Source organism: Pipistrellus hanaki (assembly GCF_964339955.1).
Source record: "Pipistrellus hanaki genome assembly, chromosome: 4".
Classification (NCBI taxonomy): Eukaryota; Metazoa; Chordata; class Mammalia; order Chiroptera; family Vespertilionidae; genus Pipistrellus; species Pipistrellus hanaki.
The window spans coordinates 68,083,828-68,097,464 of record NC_140506.1 but is presented as its reverse complement, the minus strand read 5'-3'; the positions used below and the strand labels follow the sequence as shown (position 1 = coordinate 68,097,464).

The following is a 13,637-nucleotide window of genomic DNA, read 5'->3' as shown; positions in this document are numbered from 1 at the left end:
ATCTTCTCAGACCATAATGGCATAAAACTGGAAATTAACTACAATAAAAATAATCCAAAGAAATCAAACACATGGAGACTAAACAGCTTGCTATTAAACAAGGACTGGGTTACCAGAGAAATCAAGGAAGAAATTAAAAACATCCTGGAAACAAATGACAATGAAAGCACAACAATCCAAAATCTTTGGGACACAGCAAAAGCAGTTTTGAGAGGGAAGTTCATATCCTTACAAGCCTATTGCAAAAAACTAGAAAAAATAGTAACAGATAATCTAACTCTACAACTCAAAGAGTTAGAAAAGGAGCAACAAGAAAAACCCAGTGTAAGCAGAAGGAAGGAAATAACAAAAATCAGAGCAGAGATAAACGACATAGAGACCAAAAAAACAATACATAAGATCAACAAAACCAAGAGCTGGTTCTTTGAAAGAATAAACAAGATAGATGGACCTCTAGCCAGGCTAACCAAGAAACAAAGAGAGAGGACCCAAATAAACAAAATCAGAAATGAAAGAGGTGAAATAACAACAGACCCCACCGAAATACAACGGATTGTTACAAAATACTACGAACAACTCTATTCCAACAAACTGAACAACCTGGAGGAAATGGACATATTCCTAGAAAAATACAAACTTCCAAAACTCAATCAGGAAGAATCTAAAAATCTCAATAGACCAGTGACTTGGGAAGAAATTGAAACAGTCATCAAAAAGCTTCCAGCAAACAAAAGCCCAGGGCCAGATGGCTTCACAGGAGAGTTTTACCAAACATTCAAGGAAGAACTAAAACCTATCCTCCTCAGACTATTCCAAAAAATTCAAGAGGAAGGAACACTTCCAAACTCCTTCTATGAAGCCAGCATCACCCTAATACCAAAACCCGATAAAGACAACTCAATGAAAGAGAATTACAGGCCAATATCCCTCATGAACATAGATGCCAAAATCCTCAACAAAATTCTAGCAAATCGGCTCCAGCAGAGCATCACAAAGATCATACACCATGACCAAGTAGGATTTATACCAGGAATGCAAGGTTGGTACAATATCCGCAAATCAATAAACGTGATACATCACATAAACAAGTTGAAAGATAAAAATCATATAGTCATATCAATTGATGCAGAAAAAGCATTTGATAAAATCCAACACCCTTTCCTGATAAAAACTCTTAACAAGGTGGGAGTACAAGGATCATACCTCAACGTAATAAAAGCTATATATGATAAACCCACAGCAAACATCATACTCAATGGGCAAAAACTAAAACCATTCCCTCTAAGAACAGGAACAAGACAGGGATGCCCACTATCGCCACTCCTCTTTGACATAGTACTGGAAGTACTAGCCATTGCAATTAGACAAGAGGAGGAAATAAAAGGCATCCAAATTGGAAAAGAAGTAAAGTTATCCTTATTTGCAGACGACATGATATTGTATATAAAAAACCCAAAAGACTCCATTAAAAAACTAATTGGCTTAATAAATGAATTTGGCAATGTAGCAGGATACAAAATTAACACCAAGAAATCTATGGCATTTCTATACACCAACAGTGAGTTTATAGAAACAGAGACTAAAAAAGCAATTCCATTTACGATCGCACCAAAAAAATTAAGATACCTAGGAATAAACTTAACTAAGGAAGTAAAGGACCTATTTGCGGAAAACTACACGACACTGAAAAAAGAAATAGAGGAAGATGTAAACAGATGGAAGAACATACCATGTTCATGGATTGGTAGAATCAACATCATCAAAATGTCCATACTTCCTAAAGCAATCTATAAGTTCAATGCACTCCCCATTAAAATACCAACGGCATATTTCACTGACCTAGAAAGAACTCTCCAAAAGTTCATTTGGAACAATAAAAGACCCCGAATAGCCACAGCAATCCTGAGAAAGAAGAGTAAAGTAGGAGGTATCTCAATACCAGACTTCAAACTGTATTACAAAGCCACTGTTCTCAAAACAGCCTGGTACTGGCACAAAAACAGACATATAGATCAATGGAATCAAATCGAGAACCCAGATATCAACCCAAATCACTATGCTCAATTAATATTTGACAAAGGAGGCACTAATATACAATGGAGTCAAGACAGTCTCTTCAATAAATGGTGTTGGGAAAATTGGACAGATACATGCAAAAGAATGAAACTAGATCACCAACTTACACCATACACAAAAATAAACTCAAAATGGATACAGGACTTAAACATCAGACGGGAAACCATAAAAATACTTGAAGCATCCACAGGCAACAAAATCTCAGACGTATGCCAAAAAAACTTCTTCACTGATACTACCCCTAGTGCAATGGAAGCTAAAGAGAAAATAAACAAATGGGACTACATCAAAATAAAAAGCTTTTTTACAGCAAAAGAAACCATCAACAAAACAACAAGAAAGCCCACTGTGTGGGAGAACATATTTGCAAATGTTACCACTGATAAAGGTTTAATCTCCAACATCTACAAACAGCTTATACAACTAAATAAAAGGAAGATGAATGATCCAATTAAAAAATGGGCAATGGACCTAAATAGAATATTTTCAAAAGAAGACAGAAGGAAGGCCAAAAAGCACATGAAAACATGCTCAAAGTCACTAATTATCCGAGAGATGCAAATCAAAACAACAATGCGGTACCATCTCACACCTGTCAGAATGGCCAACATCAACAAATCAACAAACGACAAGTGTTGGCGAGGTTGCGGAGAAAAAGGAACCCTCGCGCACTGCTGGTGGGAATGTAGACTGGTGCAACCACTGTGGAGAACAGTGTGGAGTTTCCTCAAAAAACTGAAAATGGAACTCCCATTTGACCCAGTAATCCCACTTCTAGGAATATATCCCAAGAAACTTGAAACACCAATCAGAAAGGATATATGCACCCCTATGTTCATAGCAGCACAATCTACAATAGCCAGAATTTGGAAACAGCCTAAGTGTCCGTCAGCAGATGATTGGATCCAAAAACTATGGTACATCTACACAATGGAATACTATGCTGCCATAAAAAAGAAGGATTTCTCATCATTTGCAGCATCCTGGATGGAATTGGAGAACATCATGCTGAGTGAAATAAGCCAATCAATGAAAGAGAAACACCACATGACCTCACTCATTTGTGGATAATAAAGAACATTATAAACTGGTGAACCATAAGATAGATATAGAGACAGTATATGAACAAGTAGACTGTCAAGTTACAGTGGGGACGGGAGGAAGATCTGGGGGAGATAATAGATCAACCGAAGGACTTGTATACATGCATATAAGTGCAACCAATGGACACAAAACTCTGGGGAGGGAGGGGATGTGTGGGAGGGAGGGAGGGGGTAAAAAAAAAATCAATAAAATATATTAAAAAAAATAAAAATAAAAATAAAAATGAAAAAAAATAAATAAATAAATAGAATATATTTAAAGGGTTTGAAAATATACTGAAGGGCAAGTACTTCTTTAATTAACAACAACAACAACAACACAATATATAAGGCTATTTAGGAACAAAATTATACAAGGCATGCCCAGGATTGAAATATGAAACAAAGTAAAATAGGGCATGTTTTGAGCAATAATGGCATATTAGAAAAAAACAAAACAAAAAAAAACAAAACAGTATTTCACCCACCCAGTCAAACACAATCCAAAAACAATGAAATAGAAAATTCCAAAATTAAGTGTTTTGGGTGTTGTTTTTTTATTATTTTTTTAAATATATTTTATTGATTTTTTACAGAGAGGAAGGGAGAAAGAGAAAACATCAATGAGAGAGAAACATCGACCAGCTGCCTCTTGCACACCCCCTACCGAGGATGTGCCCGCAACCAATGTACATGCCCTTGACTGGAATCGAACCTGGGACCTTTCAGTCCGCAGACTGATGCTCTAACCACTGAGCAAACCTGTTTCGGCAAGTGTTTTTTTGGGTTTTTTTTTTTTTAATAGTTTCATTGATTTTTAGAGAGGAAGGGAGAAAGAGAAACGTTGATGTGAGAGTGGAACATCCATGGGCTACCTCCTGCACATCCCCTACCACCAGGGATGACCCGCCACCCGGGCATGTGCCCTGACCAAGAATGGAACCAATCAATGTGTTTCTCTCATATCAATATTTCTGTCTCTCCCTCTCTCTTCCACTTGCTCTAAAAATCAATGGAAACATACCCTCAGATAAGGATTAAAAAAAGAATGAAAAGTTACAACCACAGTGCATAATAAATTAAAATGATAAAGCCATTAAAATTTATGTGTAGAATATAGAAAACGTTCTGACTGATGGCAAGATGTTGTACCAGAATGCACTGAGCCTATATGAAACTTTAGCAAGGGATCCCTTGAAAGGAGTGACCACACTCACATAACTTTTACTACAGTGTATTGTTAGAACTGTTCTATTTTATTATTAGCTACTGTTCTTAATCTCTTACTGTACCTAACTAACTTATTGAACTTTATCATAAGTGCATGTTAATAGGAAAAAAACTAACAATATACAGTCTGTCTAAAGTAGGGGTGTCGAACTCAATCAGAGAAGGGGCCAAAATCTAAAATCCAGCCTAAATCGCGGGCCGAATGGTTAACTGAACAGTCATAAACTGACAATGTCATAAACTGACAGCGGAGTGCAGTGATGACAGCGCGGTGCGGGCCACATTGCAAGGCCTGGCGGGCTGGATTTGGCCCGCGGGCCTTGTGTTTGACACATGTGGTCTAAAGGATCCAGTTTTAGGCATCCAATGGGAGGTCTTGGAACGTAGCCCCATCTTATAAGGGTATGCTACTGTACATCTAACCCTGATAATGGGAATATACGTACAGATTTAGGAAAACTATAGTCCTAGGACATTACTCAGCATCTCAGATTATGTTCGTCTGTCAACCCTTCAGACAGGCCTTCCTGAACCACACTTTTGCTTCGCACCGCTGTTTTTATTCCCCTAGCGTCTGTTATTATCTAACATTAAATCACATGCATTATGTCATTGATTCTAATACACACATTCTTTCACTTTAATCCCATTGAAACCAGCAGGCATCTCACAATCTACTACACATAGCATTTTACAACTAGTCAGCCAGATGGCAGTCTTCTCACTGGGTGAGAAACCTCCCAAGGATACCCCCTCTGGAAATATCTACTTAAAAAGCATCAGCATCAAAATGCCTCCAATTAAATGAAATGCAATATTTATTTTCTTACTGGGTATCTCCCCTACTGTATTCTGAGAAACGTAAGGGTAGTAACTTTTTGGTGTGGTTTTTTGTTTTGTTTTTGTTACTTTTGGGGGCGGGGTGGAGGGGTGTAATCTTTGTATCCTCCACTAACTTTTTTGCAATCTTTGTATCCTCCACACACAGAACAGTGTCTGGCATGTAACAGATACATAATCAGTGCTACATTTTAACATCTCTGAAACCAGGATGGGTCCAACAGGATGGTTCCTACATAACTAGCCCTGATGTGTTTTTTCTTCTTAGTAGTGCACATAACAATGGTGAATCATACAACAGCATCTAAGATTTGAAGAAATTCATTAATAAATAATCTGGAGGAAAATGGAGACAGTCTTGTGAGTTTCTTGGTAAATACAAGAAACAGAAATATAAGCTTATGATTTTATTGATTTTTTTAGGCAGAGGGGAAGGGAGAGGAGGAAAGAGAAACATCTATGTGAGAGTGAAACATTGATGTGAAACATCCATGGGTTGCCTCCTGCACTGCCCATTCCCGGAATCCAGCCCCAGGAAACCTGGCATGTGCCCTGACCAGGCAATCAAACTGGCAACCCTTTCAGTGCATGGATGATGCCCAACCAAATTAGCCACACAGGCCAGGGCGGCTAATATGGAACTAAATACTTAAAGAAATAAACAGAAAAAGGGCAAACATGATTGCCTCATGGAAAGAGGTAAGAGACTATTTTAGTTTTTCAGTAAATCGGTCTGTATTTTTTAATATATTTTATTTTTACCGATGCACATACCCTTTTTATGAACCGTTCTTATGAGTGTTTAGTAACGGGGAAGTACAGATTCACATCTACAAAATCAGCGACTAAGACAGTCATTCACACGGGTACAGACAGAAAGACATCCAGGAACAGAGACTTTCATTCGGCAAAATTTCAATTGGCAACAGGGATGGAGATCGTGAATTCCGGATTCGAGTTTAGCAAATGTCTACAGCCTGATATCAACACTAAGTTGCTTAATGACGACAATTATGCCATTTTGCTCATCAGAAAGTGAAGGTGGAATCAGCAAAGGCTTGCAAGTTTACCCTTGTGCCCTGGAATGAAAGTCTGACCGCTGAGGTGGAGTAACGATAAGTTCTCCCTCGCTACAACACTCCACATTTACACAAACACCCTTTGACCTGCCCTGTTCTGTCATCACTACGACAGATGCGGGGAATGAGCACGGTCTTCCACCATTACCAGACCGACCGACCATCATTTATGGGGATGCAAAAACTAGGGAAGGGGCTGCTGCCTGGGGGCTAAGAGATTCACGGATCAGCGAATGGAGGCCACGACGTGCAAAAACCCAGCTTGTGGTCCCGTGCTCAGGAGCACCGGAGGGTCCCGCCCTCCGGTCTCCGCAGAAAGGACATCTTTCCCCGGAGAAAGCTAACGAGCTAGAAAGCCCCAAAGGCCCTGCGCCGGCAGAGGCGCGCAGCTCAGACCCCGCCCCTCCGGCCTCTCGCAGGGCAGGCGCAGAGAGATCACAAAATGTCACAGGGCCCAGACCGAGCGCGCCAAAGCGGGACCCACCCACCCCGGGAGACCGGGACTTTTAAGGCATGTCCCTCCCCTTCCTCCCTCCCTCCGCCCAGCGCAAAACTCATTCATTCTTAAGGCGGGCGGCAAATCCTCGCAGGCTAGCCACCTCGGCGCTGCAAGCCCGCTACTAGACGCTTTGTCTCGCGCTCCGCCGGAACCTGGGGCGCGCATTGGAGCGCGCGCCCCGGCGTCACCTCCCCGCACCTAGGCGGGCACGATGCCCGGCCCTGCTCCGATCCAGGATCAGGAAATGAAATGTGCATTCGGTCTCACCACCATCGCTACAATTCAAACCCCTTCCGCCACCCTTGCGCCCACTAAGAAACAGTAGATCCTTTCTCCTCCTTCCCGGAGATGGAGACCCTACCCCCTTCGGAAGGGCGTGGGCACGCTGGGCCTGGATCTCCCTCTCCGAGGTTCTCGAGGCCCCCCCGCGGGCTGCGCCCCCGGCCCCCCGGCCCCCCTGCGCGTGCTAACGGCGACGGCCGCGCGAGGACTCACTTGAGCAGCAGCTGGTCGTGCTCGGCCTTGAACTTGCCCAGCTCGATCTGCAGCCTGGCGCGCTCGCGGGCCGTGTCGTCCAGTGCGCGCCGCGCGTCGGCCAGCTCGGTCTCGTAGAGCGCCTTGAGGCCGGTGAGCTCGCGGCCGCGCACCTCCTCCCGCTCCGTCACCTGCAGCTGCAGCGCGCTGTTCTCCGTCTCCAGGCTGCGCACCTTGTCGATGTACACGGCCAGCCGGTCGTTGAGCTCGCGCAGCTCCTCCTTCTCCTGCAGCCGCGACAGCCGCGTGGGGCTCAGCGGCGTGGCGGGGGCGCTGGCGCGGCTGCCTGCGCGCGGCGGCACGGGGGTCGCGGTCGCCATGGCGGGCGGGCGGGCGGCGGGGCGGGCGATCGGCGCGGAGCTAGCGGGGAGGCCGCGGGCAGCAACGGGGACACGCAGCAAGCAGGCAGAAGGGGAGCGGCGCCGGGACCGAAGGCACACACCGGCGATCCGCGAGGGTGGGAGCGGGGTTACAGCACAAAGGGCAAAGGGGAAGGCTACGAATCAATCAGTCGTAAAATGCCCTTTGTAAGGAAACACGCGCGCGCGCGCGCACACACACACACTCACACACGCACTAAGGAAGACACGGGGCCAGGGTGACCGGGAGGGCCGATCTGGGTCCGCGCGCCGCCGCCGCCGCCTAGTCTCCCGCCCGCAGCACTTTGTTTCCTCCCAGGCGGGGCGGAGGGGCCGGCGGGCGGGCGGCGCGCGGCGGGGGCGGGGGCGGCGCGGCCCGAGCGGGACCGTCACCCACTGGGCGGGCGCGCGCGGGGCCCACGTGACCGCCGCCGGCCAATGGGAAGCTCTTTGCGGCTGAGGAGCCCGGCCCGTAAATTCAAACTCGGGGCCCTCCGGCGGCCGTTCGCTGGGCGCGCGGAGCGGGGCGTGGTGGAGGGAGGGCCGCAGGAGGCGGGCGGCGGCGCCTGGGTCGGCCCGTAGGCTTCCCCGGCTCTGCAGCGCTGGCTGGCGGGGCCTGAGGGGCCGGGCCCGCGGGTGGCGGGAAGGAGCCGGCCGCCCGGAGGTTTCCGGGGCGGGCCCGCGCCATCGCTCACACCCGGCGGTTCAGGGAAATTCAAACGTAAACGCTTTGGAAAGCGACCCGCGAAACTCGAGGAGGAAGGCCTGAGCGTTCCGGGGCGTCGTAGCCTCCCCGCCGGGCGGACGGGGCTCCGAGGCCCCGCTGCCGCGTCTGCGCTGCAAAGCCCACCGCGGGCGGGTTCCCGGGGCCAGCTCCGGCCCTCCTCTCAGGTGGGAAACAGTGTATCAAAACACCTCCTTCTTGTCAAGTTCAAGTTCGCGTGTCTGGAAGCTGACAGATAAAGACCACAGAGCCGCCAAAAGCCCTGAGGGTAAATCCTTGGCCACCAATGCTCTTGGGCGGGGCCCCGACCCGGTTGTTCCTGAACAGTTTAGGGTTTTAGAAAAATCAAAACCACCTCACAAGTGATAGGATTCATATGTGATTGAGTAAATAGCACAAGCTCTTAATTGTCATGTTTCACAAAAAAAAATCCGATGTATGGAAATCTAAGTATGTGAAAAGTTAAGTAGAAATGACTGCTTTAAAAGGGAAATACCCCTATTTAAAAAAAATTTTTTTAAATGGGTATGGGGGGGAGGTAATCCCGTAAAATGTAATTGACAACTCGTTCTGGTAGAATGGCCACAAATCCCTTTGAAAAGTTTTGAACTTTATGGCTAATGTTTATTGAAATTTGTTGTGTGCCCCTGCCCTGGGCTTTCCATGGGTTACCGGGCCACGCAGCCATTCTGCAGTATGGGAACTGGATTGTTTCCATCTGAAAAATTCATCCATTTTTAAAAGAAATTTTTTGTCATACGTATTGGGGTGACATTGGTTGATAACATTATGTAGGTTTCACAAGCACAGTTCTATAATACACCATCTGTACATTGTATGGTTCCAACCCCAAGACACATCTTTTTCCATCACCATGTATCCCCCCATACTCTTTTCTACCAGCCCCCGCCCCCAACCTCTCTTTTCTCTCTGATAATTACCACACTGTTGTCTCTGTCTATGAGGGTTTTTTTGTCTTGTTTTTTGTTTTTTTGGCTTAATGCCTTCACCTTGTCCCCTCTGACAGCTGTCAGTCTGTACCATGTATCCATGTCTCTGTTTCTATTTTGTTTGTTACTTTGTTTTGTTCATTATAGTCTACATGTAGTACTTGTCTTTCTCTGCCTGACTTATTCGCTTAACCTATTACTCTCCATTTTGGGTTCATCCATGTTTATAAATATTTTACTCTTTTCTGCGACCAGCACAGCTAGAGAACAGACAGGAGTCCTGAGTAGGGGTGACGGGGATTGAGAAAATGAAAGAGACAGACACAAAGACAGTAGGGAAAGCTGGGACCGGGTGGGACAGCTGTCCTCAGATGGAAAGACAGTGACCCAGAGCCAAAACAGCACATTTATTTTATATAATAAGATATCAGGAAATTTTACTAAAGTTTAAGATAAAGAAAATATGTGCATTCTTTTTTTTAATTGAGTAATGAGAATTTTATTTATTATATTTTATTGATTTTTATTTTATTATTATTATTTTTTTTATTTTTTTTTTTTTACAGAGGAAAGGAGAGGGATAGTTAGAAACATCAATGAGAGAGAAACATCGATCAGCTGCCTGCAACCAAGGTACACGCCCTTGACCAGAATTGAACCAGGTACCCTTCAGTCCACAGGCTGACACTCTGTCCACTGAGCCAAACAGGTTAGGACAATATGTGCATTCTTTTTTTTTTTTTTTTTTTTAATATATTTTATTGATTTTTTACAGAGAGCTAGAAACATCAATGAGAGAGAAACATCAACCAGCTGCCTTCTGCACACCCCCTACTGGGGATGTGCCCGCAACCAAGGTACATGCCCTTGACTGGAATTGAACCTGGGACCTTTCAGGCCACAGACCAACACTCTATCCACTGAGCCAAACCGATTTTAGCAATATGTGCATTCTTTTTTTTTTTTTTTTTTAATATATTTTATTGATTTTGTACAGAGAGGAAAGGAGAGAGATAAAGAGTTAGAAGCATCGATGAGAGAGAGTCATCGATCAGCTGCCTCTTGCACACCCCCTACTGGGGATATGCCCACAATCAAGGTACATGCCCTTGACTGGAATCGAACCTGGGTCCCTTCAGTCCCCAAGCCAACGCTCTATCCATTGAGCTAAACCGGTTTCGGCAATATGTGCATTCTTATTGCTTCTTTGTAATCATCACTTCTGGGTGGGCCCCGATGATAATTGTGTTTGTTCCTGGTGCCTAGCTGGATTTAGATAATGAAATCCACCCCCTAGGGCCTGAGCTAAAGGTCAGACTGACAACACATCTGCCTTTGGCAGGGTATGTTTCCAGGGCATGGGCTCTGCCAGGTAGCACTGGATTCAGACGACAATCAGCTCAAGGGCCTTTCCCAAGCACTCTCTACACGTTCCAAAAGGTAAGATTTTCATCTTTTTTAAGGTGAGTAGTATTCCATTGTGTAAATGTCCCACAGCTTTTTTTGTCCACTCATCCACTGATAGGCACTTCAGCTGTTTCCAGATCTTAGCTATTGTAAATAATTATGCTATGAACATAGAGGTGCATATGTTCTTTCAAATTAGTATTTCGGGTTTCTTCCCAGAAGTGGAATCGCTCACTAGGTCATAAGGCAGTTCCACTTTTTTCTTTTTCTTTTTTTTAAAATATATTTTATTGGTTTTTTACAGAGAGAAAGGGAGAGAGATGGAAAGTTAGAAACATTGATGAGAAACATCAATCAGCTACTCCAGCACATCCCCTGCTGGGGATGTGCCCACAACCAAGGTACATGCCCTTGACCGGACCCGGGACCTTTCAGTCCACAGGCTGACGCTCTATCCACTGAGCCAAACCGGTTTTGGCAAGGCAGTTCCACTTTTAATTTTTGAGGGAACTCCACACTGTTTTCCATAGTTGCAGCCCCTGTCTGCTTTCCCACCAGCAGTGCATGAGGGTACGCTTTTCTCCACATCCTCTCCAGCATTTGTTGTCTGTTGACTTATTGATAGCCATTCTGGCAGGTGTGAGGTGATATCGCAATGTGGTTTTAATTTGATGTTGGGCTTCTTTTCATATATCTGTTGACCATCTGTATGTCCTCTTTAGAGAAGTATCAATTCAGATCCTTTGACCATTTTTTAATTGGATTATTTGTGTTTTTGATGTTGAATTTTATAAATTTTGGATATTAACCCCTTATGAAAATTCACCCATTTTATCTAATCAGTGGGGTGTATTCCTGAAGCTTAATAACAGATATAATAATGTATGTCAACTATAATTAAAAAATAAAAAGTGACTTAATTTCTAAAAAGAAGAAAGAAATCAGCACCCTTAAAAAAAATTCATCCATTTTATAGATGAATTTCTGTAAGGCCATCCAGAGGCCACAGAACTGCTTTTGAACCCAGCCAGTTTCAGTTGGCTCCAGAGCCTCACCCTTAACCATAACCTAGAAGGCCACTTCACAACCTATTAGGCATGTATCTGTAGGGTAATTACAGGTTAGTTACTTTAATAATGGCAAAAATAAAGGCTGGGATGTTCCTCAAATATTAATCAAGTCACAGACATAAGAATTAGTGAAGGGCTACAAGGCTACACATCCTCCTCCTTGAATTTCTGGGCGCTGTATGGGCAAGGATGCTCTCCTCATACATGGTTCTGTTTCCTGCCCTGTTATCTCAAATACAGTTGACCCATGAACAACACGAATTTAAACTGCCTAGGTTTATTTAAACGGTGTGTTTTTTTCAATCAGTGTATAGTGGGCCCTCCTATCCCTGGGTTTCACATTCATAAATTCAACCAACTGCTGATAGAAAATAGTATTTCTCATCTGGAGTTGGGAATCGGTATTTTTAAATTTGCAAGCATGGAGCTCAAACTTAAATACCCGGGTTTTCATCTGTACCTCCTTCCCTAACCTCTTCAGAGTTAGGAGATGAAAAAATTCTATTTTGGAGTTGGTGTTAGGAGTTGGTAAGTAAGGATTCAGATCATTTGAATAACATTAAAAAGTCTGGAAAATCCAATTACTGAAGAAGAACTGAGCTCTAAAAAGGGTGGGCTCTGGGTCCGAGGTGATGGAATCAGGGTTGGAATGTAAATCCACACATTGAGGCCCCTTACGCTGCACTGGTTTGGTTTTCACCCTGTACTCCCTTTTACCTCAGACTTTATTTGTTTGTTTGTTTGTTTGTTTGTTTGTTTTTACATTTTACCTCAGACTTTAAAAAAATATTTGGAAATTTTCTTTTTAAATAATGTTGTCCATGTTTGAAGTTTTAAGACTGGAGTTGAAGTGGTTTCAAGCATAATCTCTCAACTAAGTGAAGCTTCTCTTGATAGAATTCTTTAGGAGACTCGGGTCATATCCTAGTATCTGAAACAGCCAACACTCTGGAGTCAGACAATTGACGATTTGCTACCATATTGATTGATAGCTGTTTCCTCATAGGAAAATGGGGAGTGATTCCTACCCTGACAAGAGTTTTTTAAGATAAAATATATCATCTGTTAGAAATATAGTAATCTTGTGTCCTCAATCAAAAGCAATGAAAGAAAAAAAAGGAAAATCTCTTAACCTTAAAATTAGGAGATTGTGCAAACATTTGGTCAGGGACTTCTCTAAATGTACACTTCCCTTATCCTCTCAGCTTTTCCCAGGCCTAACTCTGTATTTGCAATAAGGCCCATTTCTTTCCTCTTCTTTCATATTCTGTTTGTCCAGTCTTCTTCATTTAAGTAAATCCTGAAATCCCATCACTGCCAATGCTTTCCCCAAAGAATTAGAAGAGAAAAAATCAACACTATGTAAGTTTGCCTTTGCATTTACAAGGACAACTGTGATTTCAAATAGTCTGCCTTGTTTTTCCTATAAACCATCACTTGTTAGGGCACGTGTTCTGATTGTTGGTTAGGCCATGTACATCCCCACCAAGCCCCAGCTTGCCATGTCATCATTTCCCTCTTCAATACTGCTCCCACAACACACAGCTACCTTACTGCATAGGATGAGCTCACTTGACATTTGCTCTACCTTCTGTATATTATTCTAATCTGAGCAGAAAAATGCAGGATACCTATAAGATCTAGGAATAAAGGGCCCCAGACTAGGATGGGGGTACAGATACAAAGACAGTTGAAGAATAAAACAGAGCTAGCAGTAACCCACTTTTGTCCCAAGAGAGGGGAGTGACAGCTGGCAGATAGCTGAATATAACAATACAAACAAATGA

The 13,637-nt window shown here is 43.7% G+C and overlaps 1 protein-coding gene across 1 annotated transcript in view; it reads right to left on the bottom strand.

Moving 5' to 3' along the window:
* LMNB1 (lamin B1) overlaps positions 1-8,060 on the bottom strand; it is a 48,834-nt gene extending 40,774 nt beyond the window's left edge. Inside the window, exon 1 of the mRNA XM_084881396.1 lies at positions 7,302-8,060. Within this exon, the coding sequence (XP_084737522.1) occupies positions 7,302-7,660 (359 nt within the window). The 5' untranslated portion in view covers positions 7,661-8,060. The remainder of the gene's footprint in view (positions 1-7,301) is intronic.
* Between the last annotated feature and the right edge of the window lie 5,577 nt (positions 8,061-13,637).